The sequence below is a fragment of the Dipteris shenzhenensis genome, chromosome 20, assembly GCF_047967505.1.
Source record: "Dipteris shenzhenensis isolate YYH24624 ecotype China chromosome 20, Dip_SZ_1.0, whole genome shotgun sequence".
Taxonomy (NCBI): Eukaryota; Viridiplantae; Streptophyta; class Polypodiopsida; order Gleicheniales; family Dipteridaceae; genus Dipteris; species Dipteris shenzhenensis.
In genome coordinates, this window is record NC_141615.1 from 51,669,720 (window position 1) to 51,683,589 (window position 13,870).

Here is a 13,870-nt window from a genome sequence, read left to right on the forward strand (position 1 = left end):
GAGTTGAAAACTCAGAAAGCGTTATTGCAGAGCAGAGTGAATGACTCATCATCAGTGGAGCCCAAGCTATCACATGGGAGCTAAGTGGCTCATGTTCTCTCTCTGATCAAGAGATAAGCATATAAAAAGATGCATGGAAAAAATGATACCTCACCTCTGGATTGGTTGCTAATTGAAGGCTTGCAGTTTACAAAGACAACAAAACTCCTAGATTATATTGCCACAAAAATGAGACTACAATATTCATTTCATCTCATACAAAGAAAAATATTCTTGTCTAAGTCGTACATTCAACATTAATCAAAATCCAACTACCCTAGCTCGTTTACTTGCGTATGCAGTCCCGTTCCCTTGCAACAAATTTAATGAAAAGCAAATGGCAAAAGACCTTAATTTCAAGGCTAAAAGAACGTCAAACACAGTTCCAGTCAAGAGTCTCATGCATGCTTTGATCCTGTTATTGCAAATAGGAAGAGCTCATTAAAAAGCAAACACCATTGCTGCATCTCAATCAAATGTATATGTACGGCCTCTTTCATTCACAAAACATTAAAAATTCCTTGAACAAGAATTTATCTATACCTCGGACCCTGATGAGGGCCCATCCTCTGATTGTAGTGTAGAGGTGTCTGCTCAGATGGCTGCTGCTGCAAAGAAAATGCAGGGGTCTCAAGGTGAGGCTGTGTACGCCTTAATTGCTCAGGTGAGCCCCACATAGGGGGCAGTCCCTGAGCAACATTTCCACCATATGCATTTACAGCTGGTAAAGTGGGGGCCGAAGATGAAAAACTATGATTGTAGGGTATCTGCTGAGAATAATTGAAAGGGGAACCTACTGGTCCAGCTGGAATCCCTAAAACCGGACCAGGAACAGCAGATGTTTGCATTCCTGCATAAACACTGTTCGTTGTAGCTACAGTGCGAAGCGGTAGATGATTCCTCAAGGGTGTCCCAAAACTGGAACCTACATGGGCACCTTGTCCTGATAGCTGAGGCTGACTAGATGAAGGGAACTGTGGTTGATTGGTAAAGGGCATCCCCAGGGCTGCTTGTCCTGGCAGCTGTGGTTGACTTGGAGAAAAAAAATGTTGCGAAGGTCTGTGCTGATAACTGGGGGACTGGTATGCTGGTAGGCGCTCTGAACATTGTGCAGAAGCAGGCAAGGCTGTCTGTGGCTGACTGGTCAAGGGCATCCCCAGGGTTGCTTGTCCTGGCAGCTGTGGTTGACTAGTTGGGGAAGAAAAATGTTGCAAAGGTCCGTGCTGATAATTGGGAGACCAATATGCTGGTAGGTGCTCTGAGCTTTGTATGGAAGCAGACATCGGTTGCAAAGTTTCCACTCCTTGATTTCTTGATGGCTTTTCACTGTCCTGATAATGCAATTGTGGCCCATGATTCCTAGGAGGTCTGTAAGAAATTCCATGTTCCTACAAGCATCACATTTCATAAAATAATTAGCCCTCCTGTACGAAATTCAGTATCAAAAATATGGACACACGTCTAACACAAGGTCTTGGTATAGAGCATTACATAGTTGGCATAGTTGGACTGGGAGAAATTTCCATTCCCTCCTGTCATCTGACGTCTGTTGCTGCGCTCTGTGGGCTGTTCCCCCTGCCTGTCCAGACTCAAAGAACCTTGAGAGAGGCCTGGACTGTTCGCCCTGCCTTCGTCTGAAATCTGTTGTTGACGTCTCTGGCCTTTCCTCCATGAGTTCTTTTGTCCAGATCCCTTCCTTTGACGTCTGTTGTTGACCTTGCTGGGCTGTTCCCCCTGCCTTCTTTTGTCTGAATTCCAGGAGCCTTCCGACAACTTTTCATTTTCCTGAATAGATTTCTCCAAGTTGCCCCTCTTCATCCTTGCTTTTGATCGCTTGAATTCTGCTTCTCTTTCATCATCAGAGAAATCTATTTCTGCATCTAAAAGCTCCTCATCATTCTCACCAGATGCATCATAACCTTTTTTGAACAAGTTTGGGTTGTTCAGCACAAAATCAGCAAACTCCATAACATACGACACCTGCGCTCCTTCCTTCGCCTCCTCCGGCACTTCACTTGCTTCATTGTATCTCACAGCATAGAAGGGCTTCTTTACAGGTCCAAACAATTCATCTACAATACCCAATGGTAATCTGTGTTCTGTCAACCATAGGATCGAACCCTCATTTAATGCCTGCTGACCTTCAATCCCCTCAACAACCAGATACAAGCCCACTACCTGTAAATGATACAAATGTCAGTGAAAGCAAAAATACGGTGCTCATAAATTTAGCAAGGTTTTAACCACTGCACAACCAAAAATAGTCATTTATAAATTTCTTTTTGTGAAGGAAACAAAATCATCCTTCCAAAATAGAAAAGCTACTCCTAGCAAGAGAAAAAAACAGAGAACAAGTAAGCTCCATCCTGTCTGTCTATGTAAGCGCCCAGGAATCCCAGGGGCCAGGGCAAGACACAAAAGAAGCATTAAATACAAAAATCTGGAAATGCCTCCAAGGATGATATGCCAGCTTAACCATTGCATCACTAGTCAAAAAGAGGTCCTGAAACCTAGTTAATAAGAACAACTGCCTGATAATTCTGCCATTCAGGAAGATCCTGACTGGCTGTGGTCCCAAATCCCTTCTTCTGGCAGGCTGTGAGAGTCCCGGCAATCTTTAAATAGAGACGTCTGTAGGGGACGGTTTCCTTCTCCTTTTGTCTAATGGTTGAGGCTGAGAGGTTCCTTGGGCGGTTATGGATACACAATCATCAGGCTTCACACATCATAATAGAATATGCACTGACTATAGGCCAACCATGCAGTTTCCTACCAAATTAAAGTCTCGTAAGACCATACTTCACTCTAAAATGCAGCCAACCCCAACCAAATCCTCCTCATGGACAACCATGCCAATACAATGTTGTAGACACCTGCTATGCACATTACGCTCTTGACAGACCTTCACGTGCTCCCACTCCCCCCCCTGCCCCCCGCCCGGGCACCCTGCAATGACCAAGGCGTAAAGCCTTGTTGCTTTAGTTTGAAACCTGACTACACACTAATCTGTGATCAAAATCTCTATCATCAAGAATTCACCCACGCATGTCATACATCATCTTGAAGCTCTGATCACGCTCTACAAGACAGCTCTCAATCTGACTCTCATATTAAATGCTAGCACAAGAAAGATTGGCACTTTATAATACTAAAATAACCAGCCAATGAAGTCAGCGATACATTGTTCCCAAAGATTGGAGTTTCCAGAAGTTTCTGAGCATTTGCTGCTTCTTTATGAACAGATTTTGATAGCTCTGAAGTCAAATTTTAAAAAGAAATCAGAAAGCAGCAAGCATACACTACTTTCAAGGCCAAAACTCCATTTCCATAATTCATTAGAGTTTGAATTGCTTGATGCTTCCAATTTCCAACTTCCACAGTTCAAAATGCTTTGATATAGCATTGTTCCAAAGTTCAAATTCCAACACAAAAATAGAGCTGAATGGTTGTCACCTTGAAGTCTGGTTCAGGGCTAGGAAAAGCTAAAGCAACCTGAGCAGGGAAGGCTGAAGCAGCCTGAAGTCAAACTGGGCAGTAGGCAGCTGGTTCGCCCATGTGCAGGTTTGAGCCTCAGACCAATTGTGGGGCTGCAAACAGCAGTATAAGTGGAGGGAGGAGAGGTCACTGTCAAAGAATGCGCAAATGACATATAGATGGCAAGGACATGCATCAGTGGCAACACACGCAGACACACACACTCGACACCTTCCAAATTGTAGTGACACTACTTGCCAACCTCCAAGCTATGTCGATAGCCATCCTATTTGGTCGATTCCCACACCAAAATGAACCACTTACTTTATTTTGCAAACCTGCATATCCTACTCGTCCAATATCCAAGGTATGGGGAGACAAGGTCCATATATAATATGCATGGCTTTCCTTTAAAAATTTCAAATGCAAAGGAAAAATATGAAAATTTCATGTCCCCCTCCCACAAAATATAAGGTATATACCTTGAAAAATATGCAAGATTTTAAGATTTGTACATATTTTTCATAATATGTGAGGCCCAAAGGGGGGGGGGGTCTTTTGGATGGGGGGGTTAAAGCAAAAAATACACTAAAATATGAAAACCCATCTCCTTTCAAATTAATGTAACTTTTTTTTATGTCACTTTGTGTCATAAGGACCAATCAGCCTACGTGCCATATTGACCACTATCACCTTCCATGGTGATAGCAATGTAGTAGTGGGTCTGAAACTATTTTGGTTCATGCCCAAGCATCGAAGCTTCCAAGCTCATTAACTCGTGTATCCAATTCACAGGAACACGGTTTACCCTCCAACACATAATGAAAGGCTCCACTCATCACATGGCTCATGTGTTGTCCAACACCCCCAATGTGTCATGACAGTTGGAGCAAGCCACACCTGAGCTTGCATAGAAACCCCAAGTTATCAAAGAACGTCTCCTTCACAGACTTGTCTAGGGTAATTCCGAGCACTCACCTAGCAAGTCTTACCAAAACATAGTAATAAATATCCAATGTGTAATCAAAGTTTAGGATGGATCCAGGTTTTCTAGCTAAGCATGTTCAAGGTCATTCTATGTAATTGATTGTAAGGATAGATGGTGGGAAAATTTTAGAACGTTTAGTTAACCCAAATTATTAGATGAAAATTTAGTTGTTATTTGAAACACATGCCACCCATTAGAATGTGCACGTTTTGTCCTAGATTAGCCTACTTTCTTGCTTTCTTAGCTTTTAATCTATGCTTTTTGTGAATGACTACACTGGACTCTCCTCCCTCGCCCTCACCTTCAGCTTCACTTCCCTCTTCCCTTGCATTGCCTTGGGTGCCTTCTATTGCCTTGTAAATCTTCCAGATGACTTAATTCTTTCCTTAGGTGGGAATCTAGATGCTCCGCAAGTATTGTGAAAGAGATCAAGAGTTGACGAGTTCTTGTCATCATGAGTTTTTTTTTAAAGATGACTTGCCTTTTAACATTGCTCACACCCATCCTTCCTTACCTTTGTTAATTGCGGTGGCACATGCAGGTCCTTCGATAAACCTATCGATGCAGTTGCTCATATCCTCCATCCTCTTTGGAGAAGAGAGGATCAGAGAGATGATGCTGAGCTGAAAGTTGGGTGATTTACCTCTCTTGAGCAAGTCCAAATGGACCCCACTTTGCAAAACAAACTTGAGGATGAGCTTCTCATGTTTCGAAACTCCACTCAAGAGTTTGGCACATCACGAGCAAGACTCAAGGAGGCACAAATGAAGCATGTTACTAGGTGGGAGAAGTATGGGAGGGAAGCACCTAACTCGAGGGTTGTTGCCATAAGAATCCTCTCGCAAGATTATACATCTAGAGCATGCGAGAGAAGTTGGAGGGCGTTCTCCATGATTGTACAACTAGAGCATGTGAACCCTAACAAGCTACTTGTGCAGTGTTAGCACTTAGCCCTGGTATGGCCTTATAGGCTAGTCTTAGGACTCAGTCAACCATTAGGTTGACTTCACTATTCAAACATATGGTTGACTATGGGGCCATATGGGCCACCCCTTTGTACTTTCTCATTATCCATTTGCAAGTACTCACGTTTGCTTCAGCTTGTTGTTTCCTCCCTTGCACTCCACTCCCATTCCATTGCTTCCCACACCCAGTAGTGTTATCAAAGCATCTAGATTCCAACCTCCCTACCACCCTTGCTGGATGCTTCCTTTTGGCATTGGTTCTTTGTTGGAACACCTTGACATTTAGCTGTTGGACGTTTCAATCTACTAGCCACTGCATGTGTTCAAATCCATCGCTAAGGGCCGCCACACTACATTTGGAGCATTTCCATCGTTAAGGAAGCCATTCCAAATTCCCACGCTGCCATCGTTGTACACTGTGCTCCACGCTGCTGCCAATTCGTCCATGCAAAATTTGCGCCACTCTGCAAATTTGTCGTATAACCGTACGATACCTGCCGTACACATGAACTGTATCTACCGTACAACCTACATACAATCCTTTCATTGCGAAGTTGTCCATACACCCCATTGTACTGCATGTGTGATCGTCCGTACAATGTACGGAATCTATCCATACAGATAGGCATCATCGTCTGTACAACCCTGCTTGATTTGCCCGTACATTGCTGTAATCACCGTACAACAGGGTTAACTTGCTATTTGATTATTTCTACGTTAAGCGTGTCATACAAGTGTTGTACTTGACTACAAATCGTCATACTTTGCAATCAACACAGCAACATTTGTCACATTTGGGGCTTTTACAGTATTTTACCTTTGGTGGCTCAATTTCATTCCAAAATTGGGGCTTTTGAGTGCTTTAATGTCAATTGAGGCTGTGACATTTGCAGGGCACTTTTTTTGGGGGATTTTCATTTGCAATGGCAAACCATGAATCTTTTGGGATGCTTGGTGCTGAGGACAAGCCTGATGGAACCAATCCTTGGCAGAGAATGAGAGTGGGGAGAAACTCTTTACCTTCTGCACTGACGGGGGTGAGTACATGTCTTGGGAATTTTCTGAACTTTTAGCAGCCTGGGGATTCATGAATGCACAGTGCCATATACTCCACAACAAAATGGGTTTGTAGAGCATCAAAATAGAACAGAAACAGAAATGGACCGATGCATGCTTAAGGAAACGTATTTCCCTAATAAATTCTGGTTGGATGCAATTATGTGTGCCAACTATGTGCGCAACCGAGCATCCACTCAGGCATTGAAGAGCAGACTCCCTATGAAGCATGGACCAGTCGTAAGCCTGTCATTTCTCACATGCAGGTGTTTTGGTCTCTTGCATATGTGCATGTACACTCTCAATTGAGGCATAAGCTTGATGATAAGGGTGTTAAATGCATCTTCACTGGCTACCACTCACAAAGCAAAGGTTACAAGTTGTTTCAGCCTAGCACAGGCAAGGTGATTGTCAGTAGCGACGTGGTTTTTGCTGAGCATGCCGCTTTACCTTGGCTGGACTAAACACAGCCTTCAATGGAAGCCTCTGATGTGTTTGATTCTATTCCACCTTTCATAGACACAATGCAGAGAAACATGCCACATGCTTCTAGCAGCTCCAATCCTCCTCCCGTTGCTCCTGCTCAACCTAATTTTCTACCGCCCGGTGGCCATGCTATCGAGCAAGAAATTCAAGAGGAAAGGGCTGTCATGAGACAGCAAAAATCGGGCACAGCAAGCAAGCTAAGCCTTTGCCTGCCTGCACTAGAGGTGCGCACAAACAGATGCAAGGCAATTTTTTTGGCTGTAGCTTTGATTGCCACTGCTTGTAATGAAGAGCCACTATGTCATAAGGATGCTTCTGACAACAGAGAATGGATGGATGCTATGAATGCTGAACTTGAGTCCATTCATGCAAATGGCACTTGGGAGTTGTGTGACTTGCCTGCAGGCAAGCGTGCTATAGGCACAAAATGGGTGGGAATGTTGCACTATCACTTGGGCATCTAGTTTGCATATGTTGAGGGGGGTATAATGATGAGTCAGCCCAAGTTCATTGGATAGCTCGTAGAGCGCTTCCAGTTTGCATATTGCAAGCCATATTCTACACCATTGCAGCCTGGCTGTTGTTTCTCCTCCAAGGATGGGAGTATACCATTTGATGCCACCCTTTATCAGCAGGCTGTGGACTGCCTTATTTATTTATGTCATACCCGACCTGATCTTTAGTATGCCGTCTCCCAATTGAGCAGGTACATGCACATGCCTAGTAGACAGCATTGGCAAGCCCTGAAGCGGGACAGCATTGGCATTGGTATAATGATGAGTCAGCCCAAGTTCATTGGATAGCTCGTAGAGCGCTTCCAGTTTGCATATTGCAAGCCATATTCTACACCATTGGAGCCTGGCTGTTGTTTCTCCTCCAACGATGGGAGTATACCATTTGATGCCACCCTTTATCAGCAGGCTGTGGACTGCCTTATTTATTTATGTCATACCCGACCTGATCTTTAGTATGCCGTCTCCCCAGTTGAGCAGGTACATACACATGCCTAGTAGACAGCATTGGCAAGCCGTGAAGCGGGTCTTCCGTTACTTGAAGGCTACACAAAACTTGGGCCTGTTCTATGGTGATGAGTCTGAGTCTGACAATATGGATCCTGCGCATCGAAACGACATAGGTTACCATGGTTGGCTTTGGCATCATCCATGAGTCTCTCACATGGAGGAGACGAGAGGGGTTGGTATGCACAGACACGTAGGTGGCTTGAGAGATTGTGACTCCACTTTGGCAGCCTCCTTTCTAGTACAACTTAGACACTCCATCTATCCCACTTGTGTACCATGAGGTGAACCAGGTCATTTGAGAGGACCTTTTACAGCTACACACTTTTAAAACCTGGTTGGAGCCGAGGGAGCTTCCAGTGAAGCTTAGCTTCTACTTGGATCACTGCCTCCACTTCTCGGAGGGGGGTTTCGTTACCCCTTAGAGTACACGCGGATCCATCTACCGCACTCACTGAGGATGCCATCGGGCAATTTCGAGTGTCATTGCACAGACTCCATATTGAGAGTGGATGAGCTGAGGGGATCCCCAGGAAGGGCCACATATGCACATTGTGTGATCGACAAGAGATTGAGTCAGAGGAGCACTTCCCATTCAAACACCCTGTATACTATGAGATCCGTGGACAACTCTGGCAATGTGAACATATTTATTTCCTACAGCAAGAAGTGAGGGAGCTAAAGATATTACTGGCAGAGGTAACAACTGGACTTCATGTCCTTGAAGGGCTTGGACAACAGTTAGTTATAGATGAAGTTGTGAAGGTTTGCAAAGCTTCTCCCCCTACCCCCCAATTAGTCTCCATAGTCAAGGGTTTAGTGCATACCGAGGTTCAAACAATTAAGAAGGAAGTGAGTGTGGAAGTGGACACAAAATTAAGTAAGACCGACATTCAAGTAGAGATTAAAGAACATGAAGCTAGACAAGACAATGCGCTGAAAATCAGAATAGGGGGACTCCCAGAAGACTAGTACAAAGAGGAGGACACATTCAGTGAAACACTAACAAAGGTCAAAGCAGCCCTCCCCAACATTGAATGGTCGGATGGTGATGAGGAGGAAGATGATAATTCGAGACCAGCTTATATTAAACATTCTAAAGGTCATGCGATCCTTACATTAAAAACAAAACATTGGGGGATTAAGCTTCTCCGACAATCTTATAAGCTGAAAGGTACCAAAGTATGGATAGCCGAGGAGCTTACACAAGCTCAACTCAAGAACAAGGCAACGGAATTAGCAAAGGTCAAGGCTGCCTGGAAAGATGGAAAATGGGCAGTATACCAGGAAGGAGTAGCACTTGTTAAAGAGTTCAAATCAAAACCAAAAGACTCTCAATCTTAAACTTATGTATCGCTAGCTATATATGTGTATGTTTTATCTAGGCTATTTCGTAGGGGTACTTGATAAAATTGATGGAAATGGGGAGAAGGTGAGAGACACATGACTGGAGACGAGCTGAGGCACGAACTGATGTGGATTGATTGATTATCACAGCAAGTACATAGCCTCTTTTATAGGCTGGGCAAGCCTTACATACACCTCATAGATGAGGTCACACACAAGAGAATCTAGATCCTATAATCTAGGTGAGGAATCACATGAGGTGGCACAAGTGGCCTCAAGACTCTTCACACTCACACAACTGTAGGACATTCCTAAGACTCTAGGACCACACACACTAGGACTCTGATTCCAACAAACCCCCCCTCGGAGCTAGGGTGAGAGACTATGACATCATCCAGACTGTGCATCCCAGGCAATCCCAGAGGCTAACAGCTAAGCATAATTCAGAGGTTGAACCAAGCACTCTCATGGCTTAGGTGTCAACGTGATCAAAGACTCAAATCTGAGCATGGATGCATGACCAACTCATAGGTCGAGGGAGTATAACAACATCCTGGAACTCGGCCAGGCCTGATAAAGGAAAGACATAACAACCCCCCCTGTCTCTTAACTAAGTACATGGAAGTAAGTGGAGCCTTTTATAGGACAAGGCACACAAAATGACAAATTATTACAACATTTTAGGGGGACTACCCAAGGCAGAGTACCTAACACGCTTGACTCTAGAAATCCCACTCTTCATCTATCACCTCATGGAGGGATAGACCAGAAATAGCAGCAGTGCAGGCTTGTTCCTCAGGTCCAGAAGGTGTAGCTTCATCGTCTTTGTCCTCGCTCTACTCCGCAACCAGATTGGCATGTTCTTTGGCTTGTACCTTTGCCATTTTCTTGAAGCAACGATCCTCTGGATGGCCAAGTTTCTGACAGTAATTACATTTAAGAGGTTTTCCGTTCTTCTTGGGCTTATTCTTGAGAAAGAATGCTTTGCCAGATTTGAAGGAAGATTTTGCTTTCTCTATAAGCCTACGGTCCTCATCAATGAGATGAGCTACCATATCCTTAAAGCTCATATTGCGGCTGACTCTTAGGACAACAAGGATCTCATTGTACTAGGAAATGTCTTCAATACTGGAGAGAAGTACAGCAACTTGATCATCATCTTCAACAATGGCTCGGATGGCAGATAATTGTTGGAGAATTGACCCAAGATTGCTCAAGTGTTCATTGAGGGTTTCAGTTTCCTTCATCTTGAGATTGAAGAGTTTTTGTTTGAGAAATACTTTGGAATTATTGATCTTATTTCCAAACAAATTCTCTAACTTTTCCCAAACGTCGTTTGCTGTCTTATCAAAATCCACATGGTGGATAAGGTTGTCAGCTAAAGCTAGGCCAATGATAGCCATTGCTTTATCATTTTGATTTTGCCACCAACTGATTCTAGCATCATCACTTTGGGGTTTTGGCTCCTTGCCATTGGTGATATTCCGTATCCCTTCTCGCATAAGAAGAAGCCGGAGTTTTGTCTGCCAAGTTGGGAAATTGCTCCCTGAGAATTTCTCGATGAGCAAGGAGTTTTTTATGCTATCCATTGGTGGGAAGGTCTTAATTGTTATTACAGCCAGTGTCTAAATCCCTTACAATGTTTACTCAGATTTCAAAAAGGGCCCAAATTTTACATGGTAGAAGCTTCAATTATGCCAAAGGAAGACACAGAACAGAAAAGCCCTAAATTTTAGGGTTAGGGTTACTGCAAAAATTAGGGTTTGCAGAAAATTGGGGCTTTTCAAAATTTCCTAGAGCATAGTGTTCTAGCAACACTAGGGGAGCTTCAGAGCATAAAAGCCCCAGCAAATTCACCCAAAAATGAGGCAAAAATCTTCAAAAACAAAATATCTCAGACGGACTGTTTGCTGGTCGATGGAGCTCATGTGGAGAGGCGAACGAAGAAGATCAACAGCGTAGAGCAACAACTCAGATCTGTTGTGCGAGTTGATGGCCACAGCCCTCAGATCGCCAGTCGTCAAGTCAGCTCCATGGCTGGCGCCGTCGCAGGTCTAGCTACGTGGGCAACCAGTTGCGTGGGAGCAGCAGGTTCGGGCAGAAGTCGGAGCAGCAGGTGTTCACGTCGGGTTCACCACGGAGCAGCAGGTGTTCGGGCAGCAGCAGTAGAGACTATATGGCGCGCAGGAGCAACAGCGTGAGCAGAGAGGTGCAGCAGATGACAAGCAGAGAAGCGGGTAGAAGATCCGCAGGATGGCACAGCGTAGAGCAGAAGCGGGAGCAGCAGCGCGGAGATTCCGAGGCTGTTTGGTAGGCGTAGAGCAGAAGCGGGAGCAGCAGCGTGGAGATTTCGAAGCTGTTTGGTAGCCTGCTGTACGGCAAATCGTACGTCAGTACGGCAGATCATACAGCAGTACGACAGATCATACAGCAGCTGCAGAGATCAAGTTGTACGGTGCCATTGTACGGAAGATTGTATGCTGCAGGTACGGTCGTACGGCAGGCAAGCCGTACAGGCTGTACGGCTGATTTGCAGTGGGCTGTGCGATCTTCTTGTAGATCGATGAAGGGGCTTCTGGGTTGACTAAAAGATTGACCATTGGTGAGGCGGGAAGGAGGTAAGGCTCAGTCAGGGAAGACCCGCTCTGATACCATTTGATGGAAATGGGGAGAAGGTGAGAGACACATGACTGGAGACGAGCTGAGGCACGAACTGATGTGGATTGATTGATTATCACAGCAAGTACATAGCCTCTTTTATAGGCTGGGCAAGCCTTACAGACACCTCATAGATGAGGTCACACACAAGAGAATCTAGATCCTATAATCTAGGTGAGGAATCACATGAGGTGGCACAAGTGGCCTCAAGACTCTTCACACTCACACAACTGTAGGACATTCCTCAGACTCTAGGACCACACACACTAGGGCTCCGATTCCAACAAAAATGGCTGCCTCTCCACTCCCTAGGAGCTGCCATGTGCCCACCCTAGCGGACGTACTAGATGGTTTTCATGTTGTCCCATAGACCTCTTGGTCTCCCGTGGACGTTACTCTCTCTCTCTCTCTCTCTCTCTCTCTCTCTCTCTCTCTAAGAGGTCTCCCGTGGACGTGTTACTCTCTCTCTCTCTCTCTCTCTCTCTCTCTCTCTCTCTCTCTCGGTTTCTTTCTTTCTAGAGGATGACTCTGATGATGATGAAAAATCAGCTTAAAGATGTCCTTGTCCATGAGCATCTTGTTGAGGGATATGCTGCTGTGCAGCTTGCGCTACAACAATGCGCCCTCAACCAGCAATGGATCAAGTTGCCCGTGCTAGCTGAGCTCTCTCCTTAGCAACGAAAGCATTAACATCATTGTGTTTATGCTATGGATGCATCGCATCCTTCCTTGCAGCCTACATAAAGCAAGCATATTGCATAGATATTTTGAAGCTATTACTCTAGCATGTTCCATATTACAATTTACGACGACAAAATTATAAGAAACTAGATAGTAGAAACTATGAAAACTTAGGAGTCAAGATACCTGCATGTTGGGTGCGGGAAGCAATGGAATGGGAGTGGAGTGCAAGGGAGAGCAAACAACAAATTGAAGCAAACGCGAGTACTTGCAAATGGATAATGAGAAAGTACAAAGGGGTGGCCTATATGGGCCCAAAGTCAACCATATGTTGAGACGGAAAAGTCAGTGATGTGTGATGCGAAGGCAAGGGATCCCATGATATAGCCAACTACGCTAGAGCACCCTCGTGTAGGAAACAAGTGAACCCACCTGAAGAGGTGTTCGAGGTCAACATCTCCTGATGTCACCTAGAGAGAGGGCCTTGCTTGTGGGTGTGATTGCCCAGTGAGTAAGGATAGCGTAGAGAGTCAGGACATGTGTTGTGGGTGTGCCCACCCCTCGTGAGAGTGGTTGTTCAGTGCCATGGAGGTTCCCAGGCGAGGTATGAAGGGGGGGGGGGGGCTACATATAGGAAGCATCGGGTGTGACAGCCCTAGCATAACCTAGTCTTCGTGGAATCTGAATCTGAAAGAGGTCTGGTACAAATACGGAGGGATGGGGCTAAATAGTGGGCACCTCGAGCTGAGTGAGATGTGGAGATGAGTGGGAGGTCATCCCAGATGCATGCTGAAAGGGTGGCTGACTGAGAAAGATAGGCAAGGGGAAAGATCGAGAGTACTACTACGATTGGTGATAGTATAGGATCAAGGGCCCTCAGAGACGAGATCTGAGTCGATGTCGAGGCTGCTAATGACGCTGAGGATGATCCCATAGATATCCCTGTAGTCAAGGCTGCCAATGTTAGCGGTGAGGTCAATGTCAACACTCTGGTACTAGGCGAAGGACTAGGAGAGGTTGTGGTCGAAGGTGAAGCCGATGTCGATATTGAAGTGGATGCAATGCCCTTGTGGACCGCAATGCTATCTACCTAGAGCCCAGTATTTGAGCACTTGTTCATGTCCTCGATCCTTGTTTGCTTCATGGCTTTCGCCTCC

The 13,870-nt window shown here is 45.1% G+C and overlaps 1 protein-coding gene across 1 annotated transcript in view; it reads right to left on the bottom strand.

The window, feature by feature from the left end:
• Window positions 1-335: 335 nt before the first annotated feature.
• LOC147889825 (uncharacterized) overlaps window positions 336-13,870 on the bottom strand; it is a 59,519-nt gene continuing 45,984 nt past the window's right edge. Inside the window, exons 3-4 of the mRNA XM_087391702.1 lie at window positions 1,531-2,217; window positions 336-1,427 (exon numbers count right to left, since the gene is read on the bottom strand). Coding sequence (XP_087247828.1) covers window positions 573-1,427; window positions 1,531-2,217 — 1,542 coding nt within the window. The 3' untranslated portion in view covers window positions 336-572. The remainder of the gene's footprint in view (window positions 1,428-1,530; window positions 2,218-13,870) is intronic.